The following is a 16,902-nucleotide window of genomic DNA, read 5'->3' on the forward strand; positions in this document are numbered from 1 at the left end:
TGGTCCCTCTCCATTTTAAGAAGAGGCTACCTTATCCCCTTCAGGGAAAGTCCTCCCTTAACATCAACTCCCAGGGAGTTATCCGCCAGCTACAGGGATCCCGTCAAGAACCAGGCTCTTCTTCTAGCAGTGGAGCAGATGCTAGAAAAGGAAGCAATAGAACCAGTTCAAGACCTCCATTCCCCGGGGTTTTACAATCGGCTTTTTCTGGTTCCGAAATCCTCGGGGGGTTGGAGACCGGTTCTGGATGTAAGCGCCCTGAATTTCTTCGTGATCAAGAAAAGTTCAAGATGGAAACTACCTCTTCGGTTCTTTCAGCTCTTCGTCCAGGGGATTGGATGGTCTCCCTGGACCTGCAGGACGCTTACTTCCACATTCCCATTCATCCCTCGTCAAGAAAATTCCTGAGGTTCGTGATTCAGGGAAAAGTTTTTCAGTTCAGGTCCCTGTGCTTTGGACTTTCGACGGCCCCACAAGTGTTCACGGGCATTTTAAGGAATGTGGCACGCTGGCTTCACTTAGAGGGAGTGAGGATATCAATGTATCTCGACGATTGGCTGATCCGAGCTCAATCAAAGGAAAGTTGTCTGGAGTACTTGTCGATCACCCTAAATCTGACACAGTCCCTTGGACTATTAGTAAATCTACAGAAATCCCAGGTTGTTCCGCAGCAGAGCATTGTTTACCTGGGGATTCTGATGGATTCTCAGGATTTTCTAGCCTTTCCATCCCAGGAGAGAATAGATCGCTGCATAGAAAAGGTGACAGTCTTTCTAAGGAGAAACATTGTTCGGCGAGGGAGTGGATGAGTCTGCTGGGGACCATTTCCTCGCTGGAACAGTTCGTCTCCTTGGGAAAACTTCATCTGAGACCTCTTCAGTTCTACCTAAAGGAGAGATGGGACCAGAAGTCTCAGGACTTAGCAACTTTGTTCCAAATTTCGGACAAGGTAAAAGAGGATCTCAACTGGTGGTTAGACCCTCGAAAATTAAACCAAGGACTGTCTCTTCAGTTACCGAGCCCTACCCTAGTGTTGTTCTCAGGCGCCTCGGAGTCGGGATGGGGGCAACACTAGGGTCGAGAGAAGTGTCAGGCACCTGGGAAGGAGACCAGGTGAACTGGCACATCAACAAGAAAGAGCTGACAGCGGTACATTTGGCTCTCATCAAGTTCGAGTTCTTGTCTCAGGACAAGTAGTCCAAGTGAACTCAGACAACACTACTGCCCTGGCTTATATAAGAAAACAGGAGGAACACACTCCTTCTCCCTTTCTGAAACGGCAAAAACGTTGCTGTTATGGGCTCAGGAGAGGAAGATCAGACTCCTCACCAGATTTGTACAGGGGAGAAAGGAATGTGAGGGCCGACCTTCTCAGCAGGAAAGATCAGGTCCTTCCCACAGAGTGGACTCTCCATTCAGAAGTCTGCGAAAACTGTGGAACCTGTGGGGAAGGCCGAATATCGACCTATTTGCACCCACTGGAATGCAAGACTGGAAAACTACTGCTCTCCGATCCTCGGACCCGAGAGCAGTTGCAATAGACAGTCTTCTCTAGAATGGACAGGATTAGACGGGTATGCTTTTCCCCATTCAAGATCCTGGGAGAAGTGGTAAGGAAGTTTGCGTCGTCGGAAGGCGCGAGACTGACCCTGGTAGCTCCCGTTTTGGCCAGCTCAAGATTGGTTCACAGAGGTACTGGAATGGATAGTAGATTTTCCCAGATCGCTTCCACACAGGAACGATCTTCTCAAACAGCCCCACTTCAACAGATTCCACAAGAATCTCCCGCTCTCAGTCTAACTGCCTTCAGACTATCGAAGGTCTGGTCAGAGCGAAGGGTTTTTCGCACAAAGCTGCAAGGCTATTGCAAGAGCCAGGAGATCCTCAACCCTTCGCGTCTACCAGTCGAAGTGGGAGGTCTTTAGAAGATGGTGCAGGACCAATAAGATATCCTCTTCCAGTACCTCTGTGACAAACATTGCTGATTTCCTTATCTTCCTGAGGGAACAATGCAACCTCGCTGTATCCACAATTAAAGGATACAGGAGTATGTTATCATCAGTTTTCAGACACAGAGATCTGAATATCTCTGAAAATAAAGACCTTCATGATCTTATAAGGTCTTTTGAAACGTCAAAATTCATGACTTGAAACCTCCCAGTTGGAATCTAGACATAGTCTTGAAATTCTTAATGTCTAAGAAATTCGAACCTCCTCATCAAGCTTCCTTCAGGGATCTCACCAGGAAGTCACTTTTCCTCTTTGCCCTTGCCTCAGCTAAGAGAATAAGTGAAATACAAGCCTTAGAAGGTAAAGTTGGTTTTAAGGAAGGTTCTGCTATATGCTCCTTTAAACCATTCTTCCTAGCAAGAATGAAAATCCTTCTAAACCGTGGCCAAGAACCTTTGAATTAAAAGGTCTTTCTTCTGTGACAGGACATGAGTTGGAGAGGACTCTATGCCCTGTCAGGAGCCTTAAATTCTACTTAGAAAAGAAGAAATTACTGGGAGGATCGGTTGAAAGTCTTTGGTGCTCTGTCAGGGATCCTTCACGAGCGATCTCAAAGAAGCGCTGGCCTTTTTTTATTAAGGATATTCATCAAGGAAGCTCATATCTCATGTGAGGATGAGCACTTTAAGCTCCTTAGAGTGAAAGCTCATGAGGTGAGAGCCATTGCTACATCCTTGGCTTTTCACAAGACGTTGTCTCTCCAGTCTATTATAGAGGCAACCTATTGGAGGTGTAATTCAACGTTCGCATCTCATTACTTACGAGATATTAGAGTAACAGTATGATAAGTGCTTCTCTCTAGGAGCATACGTATCTCGGATTCGGTGCTGGGACAGGGAGCTGAATCCAATCCTATTTAGTTTAGTTAATTCAGTTGTTTTTAAGGTTTGGTGATGTGTGTTTTTATGGTTGGTTGAAAGAGGGTGATGGAGTTATGCTTCCCTTTTCAATTCTTATCACTAACAAGGTTAGGATTGGTCAGGTGGTCAGGATTGGTTGTCATGTTCCTTGTATTTTTATGGACACCTAGCTCTGTCATGTAAGAGGGATAGCCCCACATTGATACGATTCAGGTGTAGGCTCGGTCATGTAAGTGGGTCAGCCCCCTTTGACACGATCCGCTATAGGCTCTGCCATGTTAGTGGGTCATCCCCCATTGGCACGATCCAGAAGGGCTGTCAGTCACAGGTCACATCCTCGCTGAAGCTCCTGAGGCAAGCAGACTCATAGACAGTATCCATGAAGTCTTCTGCCCAATCAGGTAAGAACCATGGTTTTTGTTTATCCTACAACATATGTTGTTTCCCATTTTTAGTTATTTGCTGTCTCTTGCCCTCCTCCAAGGGTGCCATTCAGCTAAGTATATATCTGACGGGTAAGTTGCATGTACAAAATGATATTTTTATGATAAAATAAAGTTTTGTACATACTTACCCGGCAGATATATATTTGATAGTCGTCGCCCACCTCCCTCAGGAGACATTGGAAGGAAAATCTGACATGAAAAATGGAATGGTTCGATCTCGCCAAAAGGAATGTACGTAGCCTACCTGTACCTACCGTATATTATCCATCATATATTATATCCTAAGTATGACTAGCCTACATATAGATTTTATATTATCCAAAAAATGTGCATGTATAGTATGAACAAACCTTTATTTTTATCATAAAATCTTATCATGCTTGAACAACTTGATTAATACTTACTTTTATTACTGTATTTAACATTTTTAATGCCATTCAAACCATGTCTGGTCTGTTTACATTTTCTTATCCGCCATTTGCATTGCCAATCGTTATGAGAAAATTTTGATGGTCCCTTATTTACTTTTTGTTTATTTATAGGTTTGAATTAAATGCATATCATAAATAAGGAAAAATAATAAGACGCACATTTTAACAAAAAAAAAATGGCCTAAAAATCCCCTGCATCCTAAAAGGATAATGTAGGCTCAAAATTTAAAATTTTGGCAAATTATACATGAAACGTCACGTCTATGCGTAAAAATATATGTTATCTAATAACCTATTAAAAAACAAAGTTTATTATAATTATATATCATTATCACACTTACCATCACCGCAATTACTATACTACTGCTAGTATTATAATCAATATCTATGTTGTTATGTACCGATATTTTCATTAAAATGTTAATATCATTATCATGTCTACAGCGGATCGATATATTCCATTTTTAGATATATAAACATATATACTGCTGCCACCTATTGGTATTATCTCAATGCTTTACGGATAACAAGGCTTAATGTTGTTGTAGTATGGCAACTCCTGCTAACATTCTCTTTGTATAACAACATGGCTTGATCAATTGGTGGTTGACAATTCCTGCTGCCATTCTCTTTATGCATAATAACAATGTATTGAGTTGATACTTCTAACTCGTATAGCATTCTCTTTAAGAATAATAACATGGCTTTATGTTCAGTTGCTCCACGATGTACTGAGCTATTACATAGGAAACATTTTTATTTATTGGATTTTACCCCTTGATTGCATACTTTTATAATATATAATGGATATATATAATATATATTACCATATAACATTTTTATTAATGTTTTGTTGATTCTGCCGGTAGAAACAATGTTTACAAATGAATGTGTTGCAATCTATTGGTAAACCTATGAGGTAGCTTTCAGCAGCATATATAAACATTATATATATAAATGGCTGATTGTATAATACATATTTTGATAAATATAAATATGGTAAATAACTTCTTTATTAATGTTTTTGTTGATTCTGTGGGTAAGAAACAATATGCATATGATAACCTAATACTACAGTTTTTACTTACCAAAATCATATGAGCATAGGCTAGGAAACCTTATTTTTTTCCCCTCAATGTCCTGCTGAAATTATATATATATGTATATATAGACATGTATATTATAAGCCATCAAATACGTAATTTGTTATTACATTTGATTTATTTGCAAAAAATAGAAATACAAAATACATTACAAAAATTTGAATCTCTTACCATTTTGAACGACACAAACACACAATGCTGCCTTATAGCTGAGCATCTCTCGATATGAGCGCGCTGCCGTAGCGGAAACAGTATCGTATGATGCTGTATTTGTATTTTAGCAAAATATAAAATTAAATATTATTATATATTATTATATTGTCGTATATAGCCGTCGTAAATATCGGTCAGTATAATATATATAAACAAGACATAAAGTCGAAACCTACCTGTATTCATGGCCTTTATGGCCTCCCCTCAGGAGACAGGTGGCAGAGAAAACTGATTAGAATTTGGTTCATTCCCAGCCACCCAGCAAGGGTTTAGATCACCTGACCTAAATGTCACTGTGCCGCTGTATTTTGAAATTCTGTCTCATGAATAAATGGAGACTATGATAAAACTATATCTGCCGGGTAAGTATGTTTTTAAAACTTTATTTTATCATTAAAATATCATTTTCTGGCAGAATGTAAGGAATATGTGTTTAACTTTTATTTTGAGCACTCCGTGTTTTGTGGGATGCTTCACCCTTTTCATACGGGACTCCATCTGATGGAGCTAATATTTGCTCTGGGGGTAGTAACTCCAGCATTTCATTTAGCTTTCTCTGGTATCTAGACTTGTTTAGGAATTACCTAGAAATAAGTGCTGAATGGACCTTTTCATCGGGTGACAGTCATGTCTTCCAAATAGATTTTCCTTCGTCAAAATCCCTTCTTTATGTATTTATGAGTGTCCTAACCCAGCTGTAGGGTTAACTGCTTTGATTATTTGTTTTAACATTCCATAAATTCTGTCTCTTATTATTCAAAACTTACTTCAATAATGCCACATAATTGTTTATGAGAAATTTTATTTTTGATCTTATCAAAATAGCTGAGAGAATTTACTTGATTTATATCTGCTTTGTCTAAAAGCCTTGCAAAATGTGCGGTGGTTATCCAGTGATGCATGCCTGTATGGGTGAGCAACACCCTCATCCTGATTTACCTGATATCATCTCTGTTGGTACCAAGTAACTTTTTCATATTTGACTATTTGATTCTAATTCGATATGCAGATTGCAGATGTATGTAAAAATTGTTTTGTTCATGAAACTTACCTGTCAGATATATATACAGCTGTATTTCTCCGTAATCCGACAGAATTTCAAAACTAGATACAGTGCAGTCCCAGGTGGTTAGTACTCATTCCGCCGCTGGGTGGCGGGAATCGAAACCATTCCCATTTTCTATTCAGATTTTCTCTGTCGCCGGTACTGTTAACATCTGTTTACAGTACTTTCATTATCTGGATTTCGTTAACTTGCTAGTTTTCCACTTGAGTATTCTATTGACTTTTGGTTTTGACTTTGGCTTGTGGATTGGCATACGCTTTTTGTGGACTGTTTATGATTTTGCTTTTGACTGCTCTTGAATGATGTCTGGTACTAGTTCTGCTAGCTTTAAACCCAGGTGTTGTGTGAGTGAGTGCAAGGTGAGGCTACCGAAACTGTTTCGGTAGACCCTCACTCTGTTTGCATGAGGTGTAGGGGGCATGTATGTTTGATCAATGATCGCTGCAAAGAGTGTGAGCCTTTGTCTGATGCGAGCTGGAAATTGTATGATTCCTATGTTCGTAAGTTGGAGCGTGACAGGATCAGGAGGTCTTCCTCCAGGAGTGTGTGTAAGAGTCAGGGTTCTTTTTCTTCACCTGATAACCCCAATGTAGACATTGTTGTACCTGTCCCTGTGGTTTTGCCTTCGGGCCCTGAGGTTGTGTCTGGAGGGGGTTTGGCCCTGAAACACAGATCATGAACACCATCCGTGCTCTAGAAAACAAAGTGAAATCGCTTCAAAGTGCTGTGCAGTGTAGTGTTCCCCTAGTGTCGGTGGAGGGGCGTCAGATCGGCCCATAATGCTTCTAGGCCTGGACCTCTGTCAGACTCCCAGGACTCAGGGAGAAGGCATGTCGAAAGCCGTAAGAGGGTTCCGGGGCTTCCCACCGATCTGACGTCCCTTCGGCAGGTCCTGTTGTCACTTCCCAGGCTGCCAAATCAGATCGTGCTTTTCAGAAATCAAATGAACGCGCTTCGGTTTCATGGTCGTCTCGTATCCTTAAGGACTGCTTTTCGTCCTCCGAGGCGTCCTCCCCTCGTGGGGTGGAATTCTCGATGGACTCTCGCCCGCTGAAGAGGAGCTTTAGAGATGGCGCTTCACGTCAGTTTTCTCCGTCTGTGCGGGATTTTGAATCTTTCCCCCCGCCACAGAAGAGGACCCGACTGCGTCGTCAGAGGAGGGGTTTTTGAAGCGCCCCGTCGCTCTAAGGAGAGAGCTGTTCTTGCTCCTGTAAGGAAGAAGAAGGCGTCCCTCGCCCCTCTTCTTCCCGCAGGTTCTCCTCTCCTCCTGGATATGAGACCTCTCCTTCCAAGACTATCTTGCTGGATATGCAGCGTCAGTTGGCCTCTCTTCTTGCAGAGATGGAATCAGTACCAAGCGTCGTTGCAGTCGAGGACTTGAGGCTCCCCATTAAGAAGTCCAGGAAGTCCCCAGTCTCCTGCTCCTTTTTCTTCGACTCCATCTCCTGCTTCTTCTTCGCCCTGTCGTCCTCACAGCTCACGAGTTCCCTTTCGTGATTCTGCGTTATCATCACTAAACGCTTCGCAAGCAAAGCTATCCAGGACTCTTCTTTGGCTGCTCGTCAGGGGATCCGATCAAGCTGCCGCCAGGACGCTCGGCTCGCTCAGCAGGCCCTAGTGCTCAGATCGGCTGCTCTTCAGGACGCCGCCAGAATGCTCCCAGGCCCTCTTTACTCCTCCTCGCTGCTCAGAGCATTCTGATCCTGCAGGAAAAGTAGATCCTCTTCCGTCCCGGACCTCAAGGCCTGTTCCCCCCAAGCTGTCTGTGAATCTCATGTCTTGCCCTTTCATGAAGGAGAAGTCTCTGGCGATTCAAGCCTGCGGGTTTTGATCAACCTTCTGCTTCTCGTCTTCCGACTACCAGGTGTTAACCGGTCTTCTTAAGGACTTATTTGGTGATAAGTTTAAACCCTCGGCTCCTCTCTCTCCTCCTTCTCGTTGCCTCTTCCAAAACGAGGAGAACTTCCGGGGTTTGTGAAGATGACTTCTTCTCTGGCTACAAGAAGGCCTTTAAGAAGGTTAACGCCTGGATGGAGGAGGAAGAGCTACAGGCAAGACTTCTTTTGCCCTTCCTCCTTCTAAGCTGTCGGTAAGGCGGCATGTGGTATGAGACAGGTGAGGGCGTCGGTTCTCTGAGATTCCTTCTTCGTCTCAAGGAGATTTCGCCAGCCTTGTGGACTCTTCCAGAAGGTCCCAACTGTCGACAGCCAAGACCTTCTTGGACGATGTCCTAGACCGACCATCATCTGAAGGGACTCTTCCAAGATCTTTGGAAGTCTTCAACTTCTTAGACTGGTGTTTGGGTGCTTTGGACCTCAAGCTTAGAAGCCCCGACTCGATCAGCCTGGGGGAGCTATCCAGTGTTTTGAATTGCATGGATAAGGCCGTCAGGGATGGCTCAGAGGAACTGGCTTCTCATTTCTGTACAGGTCTTTTGAAGAAGAGGGCCTTGTACTGCAATTTCACCTCCAAGTCAGTTTCTCCGTCTCAAAGGGCTGAATTATTGTTTGCCCCTTTGTCGAGCCATCTCTTCCCCAGCCTTTAATCAAGGACCTCGCTTCCTGTCTTAAGGAGAAGGCCACCACCAGACCTTCTGGCCCATTCTCTGACCGTCCTTCAGTCCCTTCTTAACAGGCATCCGTTCTGTTCTCCAGAAGAAACAGCCCTTTCAAGGTGGAGGAGCTTCTTCCTCAGGGGACTCCCACGAGGAGAGGTTTTCAGAGGAGCAGCCCCATCGAACCCAGGGGCAGAAAGTGATCTTCATCTCCTCCAGACACCTGTGGGAGCCAGGCTACTTTCATTTTTGGGAGCCTGGAGAGACAGAGGTGCAGACTCTTGGTCCCTCGCAAGTTCTCCAGAGAAAGGCTACAAGATCCCCTTTCTCGACCTCCACCCCTTTGTACGTCACCCATTTCCTGTCGCCCTCCTACCATTGGGAAAAACAACAGATCCTTTTAGATCTTTTGGAGCAGATGCTCGTAAAAGAGCTGTGGAGCAAGTTCAGGATCTAGCCTCCCCAGGTTCTACAACCGTCTGTTCTTAGTCCCGAAAACAGTCGGAGGTTGGAGACCTGTTCTGGACGTAAGCAGACTGAACCGCTTCATTGTCAAAGAAAGTTCAAGATGGAAACTTCCCAGTCTGTTCTTCAGGCTCTAAGACCAGGAGATTGGATGGTCTCTCTGGACTTACAAGACGCGTACTTCCATGTTCCAGTACATCCTCAGTCAAGACAGTACCTGAGGTTTGTTTTGGGGAAAGAGTCTTCAATTCCGAGCTCTTTGCTTTGGTCTCAGCACAGCTCCCATGATATTCACAGTGATCATGAGAAATGTGGCGAGGTGGCTTCACTTGGCGGGGATCCGCGTTCTCCTTGTACCTGGACGATTGGCTCATTCGAGCTTCTTCCCAAGCTCAGTGTCTGGAGGACCTAAATTCTACATTGGAGTTGAGAAGTCCCTGGGACTTCTAGTCAACAAAGAAAAGTCCCATCTGATCCCGACTCAGTCCATCGTTTATCTGGGGATTCAGATGGATTCAGTGGCTTTTCGGCTTTTCCATCCCAAGAACGTCAACAACATTGCTTGGAAAAGTTTCGTCTCTCCTGGGAAGTTGCATGCTCGGTGAGGAATGGATGAGTTTGCTGGGGACCATTTCCTCGCTGGAGAAGTTTGTTTCCCTGGGAAGACTTCATCTCAGGCCCTCAATTTTTCCTAGCGGAGAACTGGATGAACAAGGAGGACCTGGAAGAGACTTTGAAGATCTTTCCGTCTGTCAAGACTCACCTGAGGTGGTGGCTCGACCCCTTGTTACTGGCAGAGGGGTTTCTCTCGTCTTCAGAGCCCCGACCTAGTGTTGTTTTCCGGCGCGTCCAGGGAAGGATGGGGAGCAACACTAGGAGGGAAGAAGTGTCAGGCACCTGGAGATGGGAACAGGTGTCCTGGCACATCAATCTCAAAGAATTAGGGCCATCCATTTAGCCCTTCAATTCTTCGAGGATCCACGTGTCAGGCCGAGTTGTTCAGGTGAATTCCGACAACACCACAGCCTTAGCTACCTCAAGAAACAGGGGGTACTCATTCCGTTCCCTGTTCAACCTGGCAAAGGAGATCCTGCTTTGGACTCATGCTCGGGGATCCCTGTTCTCTCAAGGTTCATCAGCAGGGCGTGGAGAATATCCTGGCGGACCTTCTCAGTCGGCAGCATCAACTTCTGCCGACGGAGTGGACCCTTCACCAGAGGTGTGTCTGGATCTGTGGAGGTTATGGGGACGTCCCCTAGTAGACCTCTTTGCGACGTCCAAGAACAAAGAGGCTTCCTCTTTACTGCTCTCCTGTCTTAGATCCAGGAGCCTTAGCAGTAGATGCCCTCCTCTGGGACTGGAAAGGCCTGTTTCTTTACGCTTTTCCTCCTTCAAGATCCTGGGAGAAGTGATCAGAAAATTCTCAGCCATCGGAAGGAACAAGGATGACCTTGATAGCCCCCTTTTGGCCAGCAGCGGATTGGTTCACAGAGGTCATGACCTTCCTGATGGACTTCCCAAGGACACTCCCCTGAGAGTAGATCTTCTCAGACAGCCCCATTTCCAAAGATTCCACAAAAATTCCCCACTCTGAGTCTAACTGCCTTCAGACTATCAGAAATTGGCAAGAGCGAGGGGTTTTTCAAGAGTGGCAGAGGCTATCGCCAGTGCCAGAAGACCCTCTTCAAATTATATCAATCGAAGTGGGCCAATTTTAGGAGATGGTGCAGAAAAGCGGGATTTCCTCTTCCACGACCTCTGTGCCTCAAATAGCAGACTTTTCATTCATCTCAGGGAGAAAAGAAAAAAACTGGCAGTCTCTACTATTAAAGGCTATAAAAGTATGCTGTCGGCAGTCTTCCGACACAGGGGCCTAGACTTAGCAAACAACAAGGATCTCCACGATCTCTTGAGATCCTTTGAAACTGTTAAGGTTCCTAGGCCCATGACTCCTCCTTGGAACCTAGATGTGGTCCTGAAATTTCTGATGTCAAGTCCTTTTGAACCTATGTCTTCTGCTTCTCTCAAGAACATGACTAGAAAGGCGATTTTCCTAACTTCTCTGGCGACGGCGAAGAGGGTTAGTGAAGTTCAGGCTATTAGCAAGCACATTGGCTTTAGGGGTCCTAATGCCGTTTGCTCCCTAGTCCATTTTTCTTGCCAAAAATGAAAATCCTTCAAACCCGTGGCCCAAGACTTTTGAAATCAAACCTTTGACGGAGATTCTTGGACAAGAATCAGAGAGAGTCTTGTGCCCTGTCAGGGCTCTCAAATTCTACTTAGCCAGGACGAAAGAAAGCAGAGGCCCGTCGGACAATCTGTGGTGTTCGGTTAAAGAAGACCTGACTTGCCAATGTCCAAGAAATCTCTGTCATTCTTTTTAAGAAACTACCATCAAAGAGGCTCATTCTTCCTGCCAAGAAGGTGACATGAGGCTTCTAAGGTGAAAGCTCACATTCAGTGAGAGCCATCGCGACTTCGGTGGCTTTCAGAAGAACATGTCTCTTAACGATCTTCTGGGTACCACCTTCTGGAGGTCGTAATTCAGTGTTAAGCCGCATTACTTTACGAGATGTGAAGTCAACTTTTGAAGACTGTTCTTCGCTGGGACCATACGTTTCCGCAGACACAATGTTGGGAGAAGAGGGCAATACTCATCCTATCCTTTAGGGGTTAGGTGGTATTTTTAATCTTGGTTTTTGTTTTCTGGTTGTTGGGTGGCCACCGATGTGGGCAGTCCCAATCTTTAGCCTATTTAGGTTCATTGGCTTAGATAGGCTCGGTCAGGTGGTTGGTTGTTGCTCCTTTTCCCTCTCAGTATGGTCATATGATCTAGTCCCATTGTGGTCACGCCCCCGTGGACAGGTCATCTAGATCTCACCAGCTTTATAGGTCCCTACCTTGCTGGAGAATCTAGTAAAGCAGAAGCAGGCTTTGGTGACAGTAACCTCGAAGTCAGCTATGCTAACAGGTATGGAACCAAGGCCCATGTCAATCGCCTACATTTTTTTTGTTTCCTAAATCCTATTCTGTCTCTACCCACCTCCAATGGTGGGATTCAGCTGTATATATATCTGACAGGTAAGTTTCATGAACAAAATGATATTTTAATGATAAAATAAAGTTTGTTCATACTTACCTGGCAGAATACTATAATTATAGTGCCCACCCACCTCCCCTCAGGAGACAGTGGCACTAGAAAATCTGAATAGAAAATGGGAATGGTTCCCGATTCCGCCACCCAGCGGCATCCGGAATGAGTACTAACCACCTGGCCACACTGCGTGTGCAAACAAAGTTTGAAATTCTGTCGGATTTTAAAGAGAAATACAGCTGTATATATATCTGCCAGGTAAGTATGAACAAACTTTATTTTATCATTAAAATATCATATTTAAAGGAACATAATTTTCAGACATCCTAAATATTGTGTACCTTTATACTTTTTACACTTTTACCTGTAGCAGCCATAATGTAGATTACAAATGGTGTTACAAGAGAACTTTGTAAATTTTTTGTCCTAAAAAAAAAAAACTGTATTTGATGGTTTCATAAGGAATTAGGAAACAGCTTTATATTTTCTTTTATTATATCATGACTACTTTTCAAGTGGATGAATTCCTGATCTTTATTTTATAATAAAAAATTTAAAGAACAAAGACATTTTCAGAGTGAAAATCATTTATTGTACATGTATTTTCATCAGTGTTAATGGAAGACAATATTTGGTGTATTCTACTCTTGTTACCATATTTAAGAATTTTATAAACAAGTAGTTAAAGCAGCACAATTTTTGTATTGCTCCATATTTTCTGTTTTCTTAAATGTCAAGGTTTGAACTTTATATTAAGAAAATAAAAGATCATCTCCAGTGGAAATCTTGCTTTTAAGGCCACTGTAAATAAAAATCACAATGCATTAATCACTATCTCACAGGATGCTGTAGTGGTTTTCAGTTGTGAACAAAGTTCTTGATGAAAGCCCTTTTTGGATCTTTCCAAAGTTTTATAATAGGCTACGCCATGATAAGACAAAACAATATTAGGGGAGGGCCAGTGCAGTATTGTGACCTAACTGGAGGTCTACCCAAAGGGAAGAGTCATGTTTTCATATTGCACTGTAATGCTCTTGCAATTTAAATTTTGCACAGTTTATTAGTTAGAATTGAAGACAGAATTGTTAAGATGTATTTATTAAATCATATATATTCAGACAGATTTTTTAAAGTGATTTATTGAATTTTAATCTGGATGTTCTGTCTGCTTGTTGGTCATGACCTAATTTGCAATTCCCATAAAAGCTTTTCTTCGAGAATAGTATTCTCTCTGCTTCAGAACTTTTTTTCTTTTGATTTTAAATGAAAAGCAAAGCAGAAAAATGAGCCTCGGTCATTGAGCAGGTAGATTTTTTAGGTTTTCTCTGATAGTTTTAAAACTAAATGAAAAGTTTAAAAGCTAAATTATTATTCAGACAAGAAGAAATGATTGTACCAAAAAGATTCTAGTTACATTTCATCAGTAATAAAACATCTCATCAATAATGATACATTTGTAAGTTGCTGAATGTTCACGATGTTTGTTGCAGTAATTGTTAAGTAGTTTGAGAACAGCTTATTTAATAAAAGTGCAGACTTGAAGAAAGAGGTGCAGAATTATCAAATAATAATTTTTAAAATTTTGTCCTCTAGCATGTTTGCTGTACGATGGAGCTATGTGTGGTGTATAACAATCTTGCTATTTTTAGTTTACTTAAGTTGAGTAACTTAACCAGACTATTAGGAGAAAAGCTGTAACCTCAAAGCTGATCCTTTTTTTAACATATGGTGTATATACTGTATTGTGTGCCATCAAATACAGTAATATTTTGTTTGTCGAGATTTTCAGGTAAAGATAACTTTTGTGTATATTTGTACATCTCAGCAGTGTAGCCTTGCAAAAAGCTACCAGATATAGTCTATCTAAGGTTTTTTTCTATATGAGTATTGCTCATTAATACTTTAGTTCATTACAGTACTAGTTTGCAAGTGCATGTTAACTGTGAATACTAATGCATCCTTCCTCATCCTTTTAGTGATTCTGGATGATGAACGAACTGGAGCATCAGAAATGTCAGATTTTGGTGCAGGACAAAGTTTAGAATCCATTCCTTCTGCCTACACTAATGGGTCTAACAGTCCTCTTCACAGCACTGGTAATATTAAAATTGTAGAAGGTTATACAATATAACTTAGTATACTTCTCAAATTAATTCATTATAACCCTTCTCATGGGTACTTGAATGCTTGGTTAGTGTGGATGAACAGAGTGCTATGTAGTAACTAAAATAGTTCTCTAGTTTCCTAATATATGAATCTGCTTCTGTGCCAGTGTACCAGGGGTAATTTTAAAGATTTTATGACTTAGTCTTTGTCAGTACTGTATAGAAGGAATTAGGCTGTGGCTTGTTTATTCATATTTTGCTTTTTTTTTTTTTTTTTTTTTTTTTTGAATAAGGTACAGTTTTGAAATTTCATGGATTAAATTTGTTGTTTAAGTTTATTTGATTCAGATATGCAATTTTTACTCTGTTGTTATTATTATTATTATTATTATTATTATTATTATTATTATTATTATTATTATTATTTTATTTATTTTTTTATCATGGTCATCCTATTCGACTGGATGGTTTTTATAGTGTGGGGTTCCTGGTTGCATCCTGCCTCCTTAGGAGTTCATCACTTTTCTCATTGTGTGCGGTGTTTCTAGTAGCACACTTTTCTGCATGAGTCCTGGAGCTATTCTGCATCTAGTTTTTCCAGATTCCTTTTCAGGGATCTTGGGACCATGCCTACTGTTCCTATGATTATGGGTACAATTTCCACTGGCATATTCCATATCCTTCTTGTTTCGATTTTCAGGTCTTGATACTTATCAGTTTTTTCTCTTTCTTTCTCATTTACTCTGGTGTCCCATGATGTTGCAACATCAATGAGTGATACTTTCTTCTTGATTTTGTCAGTCAACGTTACATCTGGTCTATTGGCACGTATCACCCTCTCTGTTCTGAGACCATGGCCTCAGAGGATCTTTGCCTGGTCGTTTTCTATCACTCCCTCAGGTTGGTGTTTGTACCACTTATTACTGCAAGCTAGCTGGTGTTTCTTGCACAGGCTCCAGTGGAGGACTTTTGCTACTGAATCATGCCTCTTTTTATACTTGTTCTGTGCAAGTGCCGGACATTCGCTTGCTATGTGGTGTATGGTCTCATCTTTCATATTGCACTTCCTGCATATGGTTGATATGTTATTTCCATCTATTGTTCTTTGGACATATCTGGTTTTTAGGGCCTGATCTTGTGCCGCTGTTAGCATTCCTTCTGTTTCCTTCTTGAGTTCTCCCCTCTTTCATCTCTGGCCAGTTCTTTTGTCTGTCTCATATACTGTCCGTGTATTGGTTTGTTGTGCCATTCCTCTGTTCTGTTTTTCATTCTCCTGCCTCTGTATATTTCTAGGTCTTCGTCTACTTTTATCAGTCCTCCTTCCCATGCACTCCTTAGCCACTCGTCTTCACTGGTTTTCAGGTATTGCCCCAGTGCTCTGCTCTCAATGGTGAAGCAATCATCTATGCTTAGTAGTCCTCTTGTATAGTCTGTCTGTATTTGCTCTTGGTTGTAGTGCTTTGTGTATTGTCATGTGTTTTATAGTTTTCTGGTCCATGCTGCGGAGTTCAGCCTTCATCCACTCCACTACTGCGCTGTATCTGATTACTGGTACTGCTCATGTGTATATGGCTTTCATCATGTTTCTGGCATTGAGTTGTGACTTGGGGTATCTCCTTAAGTCTCTGCATATATTCTTTCCTGATCGTGCCCTTCATCTCTTGGTGTTTTATATCATCTCCTTCTATTATTCTCAGTTATTTGTATCCTGTCTCATCTATGTGTTTGATGCTATTCCCATCTGGTAGCTTTATCCCCTCAGGCCTTGTTACTTTGCCTTTTTGTATGTTGACCAAGGTGCATTTTTCTATTCCAAACTCCATCCTGATGTCCCCAGATACAATCCTTACAGTCTGGATTAGGGTATCTATTTCCTTGGTGCTCTTACCATACAGCTTGATGTTGTCCATGAGCATCAGATGGTTAATTCTATATCTTCCTTTCTTAAGTTGGTACTCAGCATCCATCTTCTGCAGTACTTTTGTCATGGGAATCGTGGCTACTATGAAGAGTAGTGGAGACAGTGAGTCACCTTGAAAGATCCCCCTCCTGATGTTAACCTCGGCTAGTCTTATTCCAGAGCTTGTAAGTATTGTATTCCAGTTGCTCATTGTCTTTTTAAGGAAACTGATGGTGTTTTCCTCTGTCCCATACATTTTCAGACATTCTATTAGCCACGTGTGCGGTATCATGTCGAAGACTTTCTTGTCGTCAATCCATGCCATGCTTAGGTTGGTTCTCCTTCTCTTACTATTCTTCATTACCATTTTGTCTATTAGGAGCTGGTCTTTGTGCCCCTACACTTCCTTCTTCAGCCTTTCTGTTGGTGGGGGATGGTGTTTGTATCCTCTAGGTAGTTGTATAGCCTTTCACTGATGATACCTGTTAGTAACTTCCACATTATTGGTAGGCAGGTGATAGGCCTGTAGTTACTTGCTATATTTCCCTTGTTCTTGTCTTTCTGTAGTAAGGATGTTCTCCCTGTAGTCATCCATTTGGGTGCATGGTGGTTTGTGATACAATGCAGTAGTTCTTCTGCTATTATTATTATTATT

General features: G+C 42.1%; 1 protein-coding gene across 9 annotated transcripts in view; it reads left to right on the forward strand.

The window, feature by feature from the left end:
• LOC136839167 (short coiled-coil protein homolog) overlaps positions 1 to 16,902 on the forward strand; it is a 45,746-nt gene that overhangs the window by 5,962 nt on the left and 22,882 nt on the right. For 8 of the 9 annotated variants that reach the window (XR_010853235.1, XR_010853234.1, XR_010853238.1 and 5 more), the window contains exon 3: positions 14,219 to 14,338. The exons of the other annotated variant lie outside the window; for it this stretch is intronic. Coding sequence is in view for 4 of the 8 variants with exons in the window: in XM_067104848.1 (XP_066960949.1) it covers positions 14,219 to 14,338 (120 nt within the window). In the remaining 4 variants the exon portion in view is untranslated. The remainder of the gene's footprint in view (positions 1 to 14,218; positions 14,339 to 16,902) is intronic. 9 annotated transcript variants of the gene reach the window in all.

Source organism: Macrobrachium rosenbergii, chromosome 6 (assembly GCF_040412425.1).
Source record: "Macrobrachium rosenbergii isolate ZJJX-2024 chromosome 6, ASM4041242v1, whole genome shotgun sequence".
Taxonomy (NCBI): Eukaryota; Metazoa; Arthropoda; class Malacostraca; order Decapoda; family Palaemonidae; genus Macrobrachium; species Macrobrachium rosenbergii.